The sequence below is a fragment of the Cydia pomonella genome, chromosome 1 (genome assembly GCF_033807575.1).
Source record: "Cydia pomonella isolate Wapato2018A chromosome 1, ilCydPomo1, whole genome shotgun sequence".
In the NCBI taxonomy this organism is placed as follows: Eukaryota; Metazoa; Arthropoda; class Insecta; order Lepidoptera; family Tortricidae; genus Cydia; species Cydia pomonella.
Window position 1 is genome coordinate 6,831,506 of NC_084703.1, and position 15,083 is coordinate 6,846,588.

The 15,083-nt window shown below is 37.4% G+C and overlaps 2 protein-coding genes across 2 annotated transcripts in view; one reads left to right on the forward strand and one right to left on the reverse strand.

Annotated features, from left to right (window-relative positions):
* LOC133523748 (epidermal growth factor receptor) overlaps positions 1 to 15,083 on the reverse strand; it is a 149,558-nt gene that overhangs the window by 112,748 nt on the left and 21,727 nt on the right. The gene's annotated exons all lie outside the window — the stretch shown is intronic.
* Positions 4,992 to 9,646, forward strand: LOC133529192 (uncharacterized). The gene is made up of 3 exons (XM_061866851.1): positions 4,992 to 6,888; positions 7,293 to 7,348; positions 9,581 to 9,646. The coding sequence occupies exons 1-3, from the start codon at positions 5,211 to 5,213 to the stop codon at positions 9,644 to 9,646; spliced, it is 1,800 nt and encodes a 599-aa protein (XP_061722835.1). The 5' UTR covers positions 4,992 to 5,210.

Below are 15,083 nucleotides of genomic sequence, written 5' to 3' on the forward strand. Positions count from 1 at the left end.
CGCTTCATTTACATCCTCTTTCAGCGCAGCTCTGTCGGAAATTGTACAAGCGGAGCGAGATTTTTTTTACGGTTAGGGTCGCATGTAACTCCTCTGGAGTTGCAGGCGTACATAGGCTACGGAGACTGCTTACCATCAGGCGGGCCGTATGATTGTTTGCCTCCGACGTAGTATAAAAAAAAGTGAAGAATACGTGTGCAGGGAATGTGTTGCGAGAATACAGAATGTGTTACTGCACTTTTAACACACAAATAACGTCACAGATTTTGGAAACGTAAACATTACAGATCATCGAAAACGAGGCTAAGTTTGGTTAACATTTTTATGGTTACATTTATTTTCTTTGCTTAGTGGTGAACCCCTCTTTCCGTGAAGGCCTCCTACTATTGATACATTATTTAATTTAATTTAGAATATTGTTAAATAGCGATGTCATGTAAGTAAGCTAAGATTAACGATGTATTTTTTTTAATCCGTTTAGTTTTTATTAAACCACCCGCTCCCGACAGTCCCGCCTCAGCGGTGAGCATCCGCTTAATTCGTCGCCATAAGAGCTACGGGACATATTTTTGAGCAACTTGTGAGCACCCATATTTTTACACTTACTATCTCATAAAAGCTAGACAATCGAAATGAAAATCAGTGAAAAACGCCATGAGAACTGAGTCGATAACGGGTGTAACTGTGTACATCGTTACGTTAAATAACACTTGTGACCCTGTTAGGAGCATCTCGAGACCGCAACCAGTTTTAATTTTATACCTTATCGTCATTTATATTATATGGTACTGATAATACTCGTACGCGAAATAGCTAGGTTTAAGTATGTATGCCAAATATCTGCAATGCTTAATACCAAAAACAGTTTAGAGTACAGTAAAACTCATAAAATGTAACCATTGAGAATTCCAAAACCAAAAAAGACAACTGTTCCACGATTCCCGATAACTGCCATATACGCATTGATCCTTAAATAGTGGGACAATCTAAATGCAGCCCGTATAAGGCCTGCGAACTCCTTATTATCGTATTCTAACAACGCTTTATACAAGCGATCGTGCACGTGCGTGGCATTCCTTACCGGTTCCCATAAAACAAACTTTTAAAAGCAGTAAAAAACTACCTTATTTATTAAGGAACAAAGCCGAGTCTTGAAAGAGCCAGATATACGAACAATTATGTGGTTAAATATCAACCAATCAGCATAAAGGACGTCGAAATGTCATCCAATCGGGCCTTCGCTTGTTGCAAGTTAGGGCCTATGGTTAGAGTTAATTTTATGGGTTATGTTATCTAGAATTACGTAGACTGCCAGTCTCTGTCCCATTTGCATAGCGAGCGGCTGGCATATCGTATGAGCCTAGAAGCGTTCTTGTCGAACAACATTCCCTTCGCATCTATCCATAGTTTTATGTGTATGTAAATTTAAATTACTTGCTGCACGGCCATTGCCAATATTGTTAGTTATTGGCATTTATTCAACTTTAATAAGAATGTGTCATTCGACCAGATTGTTATGAAAACATTTTTTAATGGCAACAACTGAAGTTTTGTCGCATTATACCTTATAGGAATAATAGTGCGTTTAATTAAGAGTTTATTGAGAAATAAAAAATCATGTTTTTGAGTTAAAAGGATACCCCTAGGTGAATTTCTTGGCTACAATGATTACTAAATATGTTGGGATTTATCTATAATCGCTTACCATCAGGCGATTGATTCTTACTTATATGTCGTTTGCATCCTATTTCATAAAAAAAACCGGCCAAGTGCGAGTCGGACTCGCATAGGAAGGGTTCCGTACCATTCTCCATAAAAACGGTCACCCATCCAAGTACTGACCCCGCCCGACGTTGCTTAACTTCGGTGATTGGATGAGAACCTCGAGATTGGAAAGAAATATTTATTTTATTCTGTTTTTAGGGTTCCGTACCCAAAGGGTCCGACGGGACCCTATTACTGAGACTCCGCTGTCCGTCCTTCCGTCCTTCCGTCCGTCCGTCCGTCCGTCCGTCTGTCACCAGGCTGTATCTCATGAACCGTGATAGTTAGCCAGTTGAAATTTCTACAGATTATGTATTTATATTGCCGCTATAACAACAAATACTAAAAATAGAATAAAATAAATATTTCTTTCCAATTTCGAGGTTCTCATCCAATCACCGATGTTAAGCAACGTCAGGCGGAGTCAGTACTTGGATGCGTGACCGTTTTTATAGTTAATGGTACCTATGGAACCCTTCCTGTGAGAGTCCGAATCGCACTTGCCCGGTTTTTAGTATTAGTTGTTATAGCGGCAACAGAAATCTTATACCTTTAAACGAGCAATTCTTGTATATATATATATATATTTCTGTTATCTCGGAAACGGCTCTAAAGATTTCGCTGAAATTTGGTATATGGGGGTTTTTGAGGGTATACAATCGATCTAGATTAGTCTTATGTTTGGGAAAACGCGTGTTTTTGAGTTTTCATGCGTTTTTCTTTCGACGCAGAATATGGTCGCTAATTTCGTGTTACCGGCCACTGTCCGTCTGGTCCAGCGGGTTAAGACGTGAACGGCTAGAAATGACTAACTTTCGTTTTTTTTTATATGTTCAAGTTTATATATAATTTTTTAATTTTTATTGTTTCAGACAAGTTTAATTTAGTAAAAAAATGTAGTTAATGTTTGAGATAACAATATATATTTCTCATAAATATGTCTAACATTTACCTATACTGATTACGTGAATAAGATTTATGCTTTCGAGTTTTTATTTTATCGAGACATAAAAAAATCATATCAGTTTTTAGGATCACTGAAATCAAACACCTGATCTACACAGAAATCGATTGTAAATAATAATAATTGTCAGTTCACATTTTACTTTTTAAGTATATGTAGATTATCACCTATACACCACCATACTCGTATTACAATAAATAGTTATAACCGAGCAAAGCTCGGTCGCCCAGGTACTACATAGTAATCTGTAGAAATTTCAACTGGCTAACTATCACCGTTCACGAGATACAGCCTGGTGACAGACGGACGGATGAACGGACGGACAGACAGCGGAGTCTCAGTAATAGGGTCCCGACCCTTTTGACCCTTTGGGTATGGAACCCTAAAAAAACAACTAAGGAACAAGAAGTATAAAGTTATGAACCTATGAATGCGAGTAGGGGTAAACTGCCCACAGTCCGTTTGAATTAAACGGATGTGTTTACTGAATGTTTGGATTAATTATAGTGGTCCTTTCACACGGACCGGTTGGCGTCCGGTGCGGATGCCCGGCCGCTCGAGAAAGTGGACCAGTGTGTGCGTTCCCTTACCCGCAAGATAGTTAATAATAAGTATGTGGTAGTTAGAGCTAGATTAACTATGTTAGTGCGAAATCTGCTACTAGTCTCGAGGACGTCGATTAAACCCAACATAACATATGGGAGTAATGTTTGTCATTGTGGGATGGGAATAATGTGTGGCGACTTGTACTCGTATGTATATAGGGTAGGTATTATACGTCGCATGAATATCAGAGTAGACCTTTACAAAAATATCTACACAAGTATCATTCTGACGTCAATGTATGTACGTCCGAATTGGCCTGTATGCATTTCCATGAGACTTATCTCATGGAAATGCATACAGGCCCCTTTGCTTCACCCTTAGGTGAAGCTACTCGTAAAGTAGCTAGTGTTTAAATCTAAGACAATGATTTTCAAATATCCCGGTATGCCGTTAATCTCCATAGGTTACGAACAGGACGATGCAACCCCGTTCGAAAGTGAACTATTGACCGGGCCAGGAAGGAAGCTTCCTTCCTTGGCATTCAGGAGCCTCCATTAAGTGCATCTGCACTTATTCATTGCCTTTCTATAGCGGGGCAACGGACTGTAAGCCGAAGAGTCGCCGGCGGGGCACGGTGCACTGTCTGCGGGCAGTGTGCTTGTTGCATACATTTTATGAATAGGGGTCGCATCACTCAACTAATTGGAACTTACTTAATTTGAATACCTTTTGACACGGCGGAATTAACATGAAAACTGAAACTGTAACAACGTTCCTAATATACGAGTAATGTGGCAAGGAAAATCAAGAGTGGCGGGAGTGTGCATTAGATAAGACCAAATGGCGGGAGAGAGGGCAGGCCTTTTCCCAGCAGTTGGGAGTGGAACACACCTTCAGACTAAAACAATGAAGGAATATCGGGCGGGCCTATGCCCATTCCTTACGTGACGTATCTATGTCGACAACATACAATTGGGAGTGTTATTCTGGTAGTGTATATCTAAGGATTTCGAGCATCACCTAACGCCGTGGGCGCTGTTATCCAGATCCTCAGGTGGATACTCACTGGACAATATAAGTAATTATTCTTTTTATGTAATTATATTCCTTTAAACTTGTCTAAATATTTCTCTAAAGTCTAAAATTAAACAGGTTGCCTACAAATTGCGAATCGTATTTAGTGTAAGGTATAAAAAATAACGGGAGACTTATGAAATCATCTCGGCGTCTGTCACAGGTAATTTTACTTCTAATTTTCGTGTTAATAGTAAATACGAATAAACAGTATTATAAGCAACAATAATAACAACAGTAAAATATATTGCAATAACAAAATTAACAATACACAATGTAATAAACGGTAAAGATACAAGGTAAATAATCCCATAATAATAAAAACACTCCAGTACTTAAAAGTAAGAAAGGTGGTTTATATCCCACGGGAACAGCTCTGCAAAAAACTGGATCTTTCATTCAGTGTCGAACCAATACCGAATTGGGATAGACGTTTTTTGATCAAATGCACCCCGAGTTGTACTTTTCTTCTACGTTACCGAAAATGGCTCATTATTATATTTGTATGTATTATGTTTTTGTCACGTAGACTTTTGATCATTACATTCATTACACTCTAAATCTATATACCTATACCAAACTATACATATATATGCTTAGTATATGCTTTTTAGATATAGACAGTGCTTATAACAATGTTCTTATAGAAAAAGTGGTTTCCACATTAGATAATTTATCTGTTGGCTCTAAACTTTGTACCTACTTATGGGAGTTCCTGAGTAATAGAAAGCTGAAAATAAAAAGTGAGACCACAGATAGGTTTGTCAGATGGTGTAGTAGGGGCCTGGCTCAGGGTGATCCTATATCCCCATTATTATTCAATATAGTCACACATAGAATAGCAAAACTAACTAAAAACGTAATGTTATCACAATATGCAGATGACTTTGTCATATACAAAAAATCTCACAGTTTAAGCGAGAGTATTTTTCTGGTCCAGAATTCACTTAATGAGACTACAAAGATGTTTGAACAATTAGGTTTAGAGATATCAGCTAGCAAAACTAAAGTTTGTTTATTTACTCGTGGACGCAAAGTACAGTCGATCGATTTGAAACATAATAATAACCCGATTCGTACAGTGGACAAAGTTAAATACCTAGGATTCTGGTTAGATAAGGCTTTATTATTTAGTTTACATATAAATGAGATGAGGGTGAACATTTCTAAGTACTTGAACAAATTTAAAGTTTTGACAGGACCGTCATGGGGAGTTCACCCGTCACATTTGAGAAGGTTATACATAGCTTTAATCAGAAGTAGACTGGACTATGCATGTTTCCTTTATGATTGTAGTGCTGAGTCACATGTAATAAAGTTAGACAGGCTTCAAAATCAAGCGTTAAGAATAATTGGCGGTTTTATTAAATCAACGCCAATTCACGTGATGGAAAGTGAGCTTTGTCTACTACCCCTATATTTACGCAGATCCTTTTTAGCTTATAAATATTGTTTAAAGTGTCTAACATGGACAAAGAACAATACTGTAGAACTTTTAATGTTGCTAGACGTTTCATCTCAGAATCGGTACTGGAGGAAAAAGAAAACTCCACTTCTAATGACTGTCTACCATGATATTAAAGATGAAAGGATATCTATGTCGAATCCTCTTAAGATGTTTTGTTTAGAAACCTGGGTCTCAAATATAGATGTCAAAGATGCAATTATCACAGATTTAGGTGTAGCTAAGCATCCGAAAAATACATACTACCCTTGTGATCTTAGGAATATCGTCTCATGTGAATTAAGTGAAAAATACAAGGATTGGCACACAATCTATACAGATGGGTCCAAAAGCGAAAGTAATTTAGGAGCTGCGTACCATGACCCGATATGTAATGTAAACATCTCTTATAAAATAACGTCAGAAATATGTATTATGTCGGCTGAACTATTTGCCATCTCAGAAGCCATATCATATGCAGTTAGTTCAAAACTAACAAAAGTTGTAATATTGACAGATAGCAAAAGTGCCTTGCAGCATGTAGCTCGCTGCACCTCTGGCACCAGAGGCACAGCGCTAGCGTACACAGTGCTACAGAAATTAAGAAGAATACCTGCCGATATGGTGCTGAGATTGCAGTGGATTCCCTCACATATAGGATTAAGAGGTAATGACGAGGTTGACAAGTTAGCCAAAGCTGCCTGCACGAGAGGGGCGGAGGTATATGTTACTCCAGAGTTTACAGAAAAACTACATATATACAGTAGAAAAACACGATGTACCTGGAAGGAACATTTTGACGAACGTTGCAAGGAGAAAGGTGTGTGGTACAAAAGTATGCAATGTGAACCTCCTCATATACCTTGGTTCACAAAAGCAGATTTAAGTAGGAAATTAATTAAGATAGCTTTAAGGTTACGTTCTGGACACATTCCGCTTAACAAGTTTGCTTACTTGATGAAAAAAGAACCATCGCCAAACTGTGAGGCCTGCAATAAAATAGAAGACGTTCAGCATGTTTTGACGGAATGTGTACGGAATGAAGGCGAAAGATTAGCTCTGTTTCGCTTACTCAGTCTGAATAGGTTGGATATGGGTGGATTCCAGTGTATTTTGGCAGAGCCTTCGTCAGTTGAGGCCAAACAAATTTATTTATTTGTGTTAGACTATTTAAGTAGATATAAGACTATAACATAAATATTGACTGTAATATTGATTAAGGTACGATGGGGCTGACATAATCATAAAGGATTGTAAGTCCCTAAATAATAAAAGAAAAAAAAAAAAAAAAAAAAAAAAAAAAAAAAAAAAAAAAAAAAACACTCTAAATCTACTATTTAGAGTTTTAGGCTATAAAATAAAAATACTTTATAAAATATAGACGCAGAGAGTACTAAACTGATAATGCTGTTTCTGTAAACTGATAAACTGATATTTCACTAATAAGACCATATTAATGCTTAAAGCAGTTTCAGTAAAAGATGCCTTTTTTGGCGGCAGAATGCATCGCTGAAGGCAGCAAGATGTCGGGCGTTTTCCCACGGCGCACTGCGCTTGTACTCGTATTCCCGTTTCGTGGAGCAAGCGCTGCCAATAAAACCAGTATATGTTTGAACTCCGACTTTTTGTAATAGTAACCGATGCCGGGGTCAGGCGGATGCTAGTTCACCTTCGCTTGAGTGGGAACACAGGGCCTGGGAACTCGGGCGCATGCGAAGCACATGTGCGCGGGAAAAAGAGCGACTTTTTTAGGGTTCCGCTTTTAACGGGGACTGTTATGCATTGATTGTGTGAAACAACGGTCAAATAGTAGTATTTCGTAGTAACATGTTTCTAAACATGGGGGAAAGAAAAATTTCTTAATATTTATTTGTGTTAATTGTATTATTTATTCTTCACAACAAATCGTTTTTGACGCGATATTACAATTGAGATATATACTTAATTTGCTAAGGATCTCAGATTTTTTTTAAATATACACGTAGTACATGTTTATAGTTCCTACAAACGAAAATGTTTCAAGTGTCCTTTTAATACAAAAATAATATTAATTATTAATTAATATTCAAGATAAAAAAAAGTTGAGGTTATATTTGTAGCCCTATTATGTACGGAACCTTATTTTTTTTTAAATACTGATGTGTCGTTAATATTTTGAATCAAGCACAAATAAACTATGTTATTGGTATAGTACATACATATGTTTGCAAGTAAACAAACATATCATGAACGCTATTATCATATGTATTTGTTTAGTAAGCTATAGGGAGCGTGCATGAACTGGAGGAGGCAGCACAGGAGCCGTCAGATTTTTGGCGCCAGGCGTGAATGTGATGTTTTTTGTTCCGATGTAGCCCACAAGATGGCAGAACCTACTATGTACAAGAAAGCACGTGACGTGTAAATGTGCATGTTTATGGTTCCGATTCAGACCACAAGATGGCAGACCCTCCAACGCGCACGGTCCCTATACGTTAATTTTAATCGGCAAATGCAGTGCGGTGCCAATATAGGGGTTAAATAATAAACAAATGCTTTTTTGAAAATGTGTTCTAGTCAGTAGTTTTAAGATGGACTATCTAGTTAATCAGAAGCATATTCAGAGAAAAATGAGATGTTTTTTAGATAATGACATTTTGACATTATCTCTGTGACCGTTCAGGCAGGGGGCTGATTACTAGTAATAATGAACCACGTCGCCTTCATTATCCTGCTAAACCTTTGGATCCTTTCACACATGCTTTTAATTGAACTGTATTCATAATTATTATGTTTATAAATTAACATAAATCACGGGCAAACATACATCATATTAATAAAGCCATTTAGGAGTAATAAGAGGGTTTTTATTTTGCTGGTAATTTGTAAAGGTTTCTTGTGTTTATATAGAAATATATGGACGGATTTTCCTCAACCTGAGCAGATTTTGGTCGCGAACAGTACAAGTAAAGTCTTATACAGTAATTGCGAGTATCGAGTGTGCGAGAATTTTAATGGAGCAGATAATGTCATTGGCTTGTAAAACATTGTACGTAAGTACGCAATACGCAAGTACATAAATAAATATTTGGGGACGCTCGTACACATATCTACCTAGCCCCTAATTTTAAGCAAAGCTTGAACTATGGGAAGCAAAGCTTGAACTTGGCGACGATGTATATGTATACATATTTATTTAAATCAAGAAGTTAGTGATAAACACACAAATAGAATGTCCTTACCGGGAACCCAGGATCTACCGGCTAGGCTAGAAGGCCATATATATATCCTTAATTTTGAAATATTGAGATAAAAATTTCCGGACCGATCCGACCTTCAAGAAAAGAGCGTACTCCTATCTTAAAGACCGGCAACGCACTTACAACCCCTCTGGTGTTGCAGGTGTCCCATAGGCGGCGGTAATCGCTTAACATCAGGTGATCCGTCTGCTCGTTTGCCTCCTGTGTCGTAAAAAAATAAACTAAGACTTAAGTATTTAAACAGGTAAATCTGGCTCACTTACTAGTGATACAACATATTATTTCGCGCTAAACGACCATTGGCTGATAAAAGCGGGTACCGTTACCAGTTTCCCGCCCGAGAGACCTGTTCTCGGCGATATAAGACGCACGTGCTTGAGTTGTGGACGCGGGTCTAACCGTTTATGGTCTACACACAGGAATACAAAGCCTACCGCGAATATTGATATTTCGTTTACTGCCTCTTCGTCCTTCTTATATTCGTGCGATCGAGACCGATAATGATATTTCGATTTTCGCGACCACTCAGATCTTTTCCATTATCCACAGATGAGACTAGATAATGGAGCAGATATAAAAGAACTCACGGAAACCACACAGGAGCTCCCGTACTAAATTAGTACAGGAGAAAAGCATAAATACTGGAAGCGTTTTGTTGACTTGCATTCTATTTATGCCATCATTTAGTATCCGTGGGACTCATTAAGCTTTGTGACTTTGCTTCATGAATGTGATGAAAGAAAATAGAATTAAGTACATTTAACTGTTTTTTTTATACTGTAACAAAAAGTTGGGTAAGTTGAAGTTGTGTGTACGTATGTACACATTGCTGATATAAATATATTAACCATAATGCTAATTAAATGCTTCGCGACGGAGGAATACAACTCAAACGTCCGAAGACACACAATTGTTACCAAACTGGGGGTCAAGCAAAGGGACGAAGTCACAGTCGGTGATGTAGAAACAAAACATGTTGTATTATATGTAAGTGTCCGGGATCAGCTAGCTTCCTTCTACTACATCTTGTTAATATGTGAACCGTTGAGATCTATCAAACACACATGGCTTGCACGCATATGCGGGCAACCACGTGCTTGTTTTTTCTTAAGAAAACAGCCCTGAGAACAATTTCTTGCGACCCACTTCAGGTTTTATTCTTTATTGACGCTATTCCCACTTTCGCTTTTAGTGAATTTTGAAATGCACCTGTCTCTGAGTGACTTGACTACTATTTCTTGAATTGTTCCTTATTTTACTCGACTGATAAACAGAGGAGGAGGTTTTATTATTTCATTTGTAAGTATGTATATAATATTTTTTAATGTCAAGTAACTTTGCCTGTTTTTTTGTATTCTCAATATCGCGTTTAATAAAAACAAAATGGTTAAAACCGTGATATATTATCATCTACTACTTCCGTTTAAAAAAATAAAAAATAATGTAAAAAAATTTGTTGCTTCCTTTATATATATACGAGTATATCTTATCTACAACTTCCTTTATATGTAATTTTCGCAAATCTATGCAACAAGAACACCGCCCCCAAATTGCATTACCTATTTTACAGCTTGCATTACCTACGACCGCTTTATCCTAGTCAGCAGTACTTAATCTCAATACAATGCCTGCAGTCCCGTGTTCGTATCCCGGTGGCAATGCTATCTAATACAAGATCGAGCCACACATCTAGAGTGCTCTGAAGACGGTCAATGCAGGCATGCTTCGTACATTTCGCTACTCTACGTGTCAATGTCCATCACGGAATACATTAAAGAGGCACCTAATTACTAGCTCTGTGATGTCAATGTTCAGAGCAGAGTTAATATTTATAAATACATATAAAAATACTGAAGAAATTAAATTGATCTGTGAACGCTGGTCATCAAATACATTCAAATGCAGTAAAACTGAATCATTCATACGAACAATCCCACAATTACGTTTTTGTTACTCTCGAATGTACCTATGTATTTTGTCAATGTCAGACCTTTTAATGTCTCTCAATTCATCGCTTTCTTACTGCTGACCATCAACGTCGTTGACGTCACACGTTCAAACACTTGATGATGCGTGGACCTTTAATTGAACTAAATTATAGTGAATCACTAAGTGATTCGATGATGTTGGTGATTCAAAAACATTGATATTGTCGCCGGTTCGCTTGGGTGCGAGGCAGTTGGTACAGATAAATGCTAAAACTTTTGTACGGGTAGCCGAATGGCGTGTACTGATAAATAATAATTGACTGATATTTATAATATATAATATATGATATAAATGTGCGATTCGCAGTGCCTTAATAACCTAAATTAAATAACTTTATACGTAGTTCAGGTGACTTCTACATAATGAAAGGCATTAAAATGCGAGTGCGGGTATATGAAACGAGCTGAAAGCAAGTTTTATAATAACATCAGACGAATGTCTTAAATAATGGCAAATTGTGTTCACATTTATTAGGTATAAGCTCTGTACAGTAACCGCATTTCAAATTTCTTTGTTTTTTAGAGATGTTCGAAAATTGAATGTCAATGATATGTGTGTAGAATTTGTAGATGAAGTTATATGTAGCGCAATAAGAACAAATCGGACCACAGGTGTCGGAGTAATCGGTGAACATATATATGTAAAAAAAAATAGCTACAACAAAATACAGAACCTCTTCCTTCGATGAAATTGAAGTCGAAATAAATAATCTAGGACAATATAGCAGCACCTGCAATTATAATATTGTCTTTTTTTAAACACTATAGATATTACAAATTAAAATTTTCAGAGCACTGGCAATCTTAAAAAGGAAACACCGGAAAATTAAAAAAGTGTTTACCATCTTACCAGTTGCCCGGAGAAGGGTGTTGTACAATTTAGTTAGATTGTTAAGTTGGGGTCAGCCCCAATTGACCCGCGCTGCAGCTGCCCGTAGCGTCTTGTCTTGGCTTGTCGGATTCTTGCATTGTAATTTACCAAACATATGTTTTAACTTCTTCAGGTAATTTGTGGCTCGTTTGCAAGGGCTGATTAACTGAACTGAACATGGTTCATTTTCACGAATCTTCTTTTATGCGGCAGCTTTTCCAAGTTATTAAAAGTCGTAGCTGTAGGATAATTGACGGTCAACTACGAGAAAATCCCTAACTATCGAAAATGCACTATTTCGGTTAAAAATAAATAATTTTCTCTAAAAAGAAATTAACATTTAACGTATATGAGAATAATTATTTATATAAAATTGGATGAATAGGTACATACAATTCTATTTTGACGTTATTATTTGCGTTAATTAATTTCTGTGATGAACACGGATATTTATTCCTGAGTCATGAGTGTTTTCTACGTATATCTGTATGTATTTATATATATACGTATATATATCGTCGCGTAGTACCCATAGTACAAGCTTTGTTTTTTATTATACAGGAGGCAAATGAGCAGACGAATCATCTGATGGTAAGCGATTACCGCCGCCCATGGACACCTGCAACACCAGAGGGGTTGTAAGTGCGTTGCCGCCGGCCTTTAAGATGGGAGTACGCTCTTTTCTTGAAGGTTTGAAGGATATTGGTCAATTGGTTGAAGTCTTGCTTAGTTTGGGGCTAGATCCATGTAAGATTGTCCCCAAATATTTATTAATTATTGTCACGGGACCCGTACGCTCGTTTGTCACATGACATGGTTTGAATATTTTAAATCTAACGTTTAGAATTACGTTATCGTTGTGGTAAATGCCACATACGAGATGAGTTTCACAAGTGAGGGCTGAGTGTCGACACGTTTACAGTTCGATTGCGTTGGTGATGTAATTATACGATTTACTTCGCGGTTATACTCGTAGTGTCGGCTGTAATAAGGATAATTTTAATAATAACCTATTCATATAAATAAGATAACCCTATTAGTATTTTCTGTGGTTACAGGCGTTGCAGCAATGGGAACTATCACTTTATTTGATAAATTACGTTGTCGCTGCCGCATGGCTGTCAAGATTTGTCACATGTTACCAAAAGTGACATCGCCTGTTTCTCGCCGCAGCAGCAACGCTGTATCAGCAAAGCTGTTACAGTCGCAATCAGAATGTAACCGTGTAATACACACAACTAGGGTTACCAGATACTCTTGAATTACCTGACAAAATTTCTGATTTGTAATTTTTTCCCCTACCGCTCATATCGGTGACTTGTCCTAAGCAATATCGACGCCACGGCGAGAGGAATAAAACGGTATATTATAAAAAGTTTCATTAAAATTTCAGACATGGCCGCCTTGCTGATAAACGGACAGAATTCCTGACATGTCAGGAAATTTCCTGGTAACACTAAACACAATAACACAACAGAACATAAGATAACAGAAAACTGTGTCGCCGAAATAATTTTCAGCTTGAATATTATTTACATGTATGTTAGTTTGTAAGGCATATATCTATGGGCCGTAGTTGCTTGATAATAAATGATAATTCATTTAATAAAAAAATAATTTAATGAAATTAGACATCGTAGGCACGTTTTTGTAATCGAGCGATCAGACTGGTGGAAAGTTTTCAGCGTCAGCGACATTTGAGGTTAGTAATTGTTTAAGTTTAGGTTCTAAGTCAAGTTTGGTATATTTTGCAACTAAATCAAATATGTAGACGTAGATTCATCTAAATCGGTTCAGCGGATATTCATTCCCCATACAAATCTACACCTCCCGCTCCCTTTCCACATTTAAGGTTTTTTTTTTAATAAAAACTACCCTATGTTCTTCCCCGAGACTCGAACTTTGTTTAGGCCATAAGGACCAATCATTCAAAGGAAATCTTTTGTTCCCGCAACACAGTAGTTCACGAGTTACAAGTACTATATAACGTTGTCATGTACATGTTTCGCATATGAACCTGTGTACGGGGGTTTATGATATATTGCCGTGTGCACAATTAGCGTAATCAATGCCGGATTTAGAGGTCTGGAGGCCTCGGGCAATAAAAGAGTGGAGGTCTCCTGGCCCCAAATTTTTTCCAAATAAAATGGTAAATTTACCGAATTCTCTATTGTGAGGGGCCCCTCTTTTGTGGAGGCCCGGGGCAGTAGCCCCGGTTGCCCTCCCCTAAATCCGGCCCTGAGCGTAATATACGTAGGACGTTATCTGGTGGGTAAACAGCGCTCTTGGAACGGAGTGCGGCGCTCATTCGCGACCCGCACGGCCTCATGTTAATGGCAAGGGGGCGTCCACACCGTGAAGTTACTGTTGGTTTTATTTAATAATTTATAAACAAAAATCAATCACATAATATAATCAAGTGTAAGTCGATACTTAATTAAATCGAATTATACATTGAAATGTAGCAACACTAAGTTACATTATTTTGACTGTGGTAATTCTCATATACCCTCTCTAGAACACGAACAGACCTGTACTTGCTTCCCAGTGTTTATGAAAGATAAATCAATATAATTATCTAATCCGCATATAATCTTTTATTCCACGGCCCTAAAATAACAATAGGTTATGTGTCCAGTATGGTATTTATGTGTTATGTATGGCTTCAACTTTCACGTTGTCAAGATGGATTGTCAGGATCTCCTTATATTAAAGTACACACATATCATAAACCCCCTATAATGCGTTCCAAAACCCCAAATGGCGGCCAGCATCAATTTGAATTTCGAACATCTCTGAAAAACAAAGGAAGTTAACCCTATTTTTAGTATCAGTCGAGATAACGTTATTCGAAAAGAAATATCAATTGCAAAGGGTGTGATCAAAAACCGCAATAACGGTCTTAACATGCGGTTCTTGGACCTGAACACATCATTAGATAGCTTATATTTGTGTAGATAAAGTATTGTATGTAACTGTATACTAATTGAACATTATGTATTTGTCACATAAACTAGCATTTTGACAATAATGGCAGTGCGGCTCGGGTGTTTTTTCAACCCATCCTTCCTTCTGCCGCGAAGTGTATGCGTACGTCATATTGAAAACGTGTGCTATGGGACTAATCTATTTAAAATTTTACGTGTGTCATGTCAACGTCTTCTGAAGTTGTTTGGTTGTAAAACTACGGTCA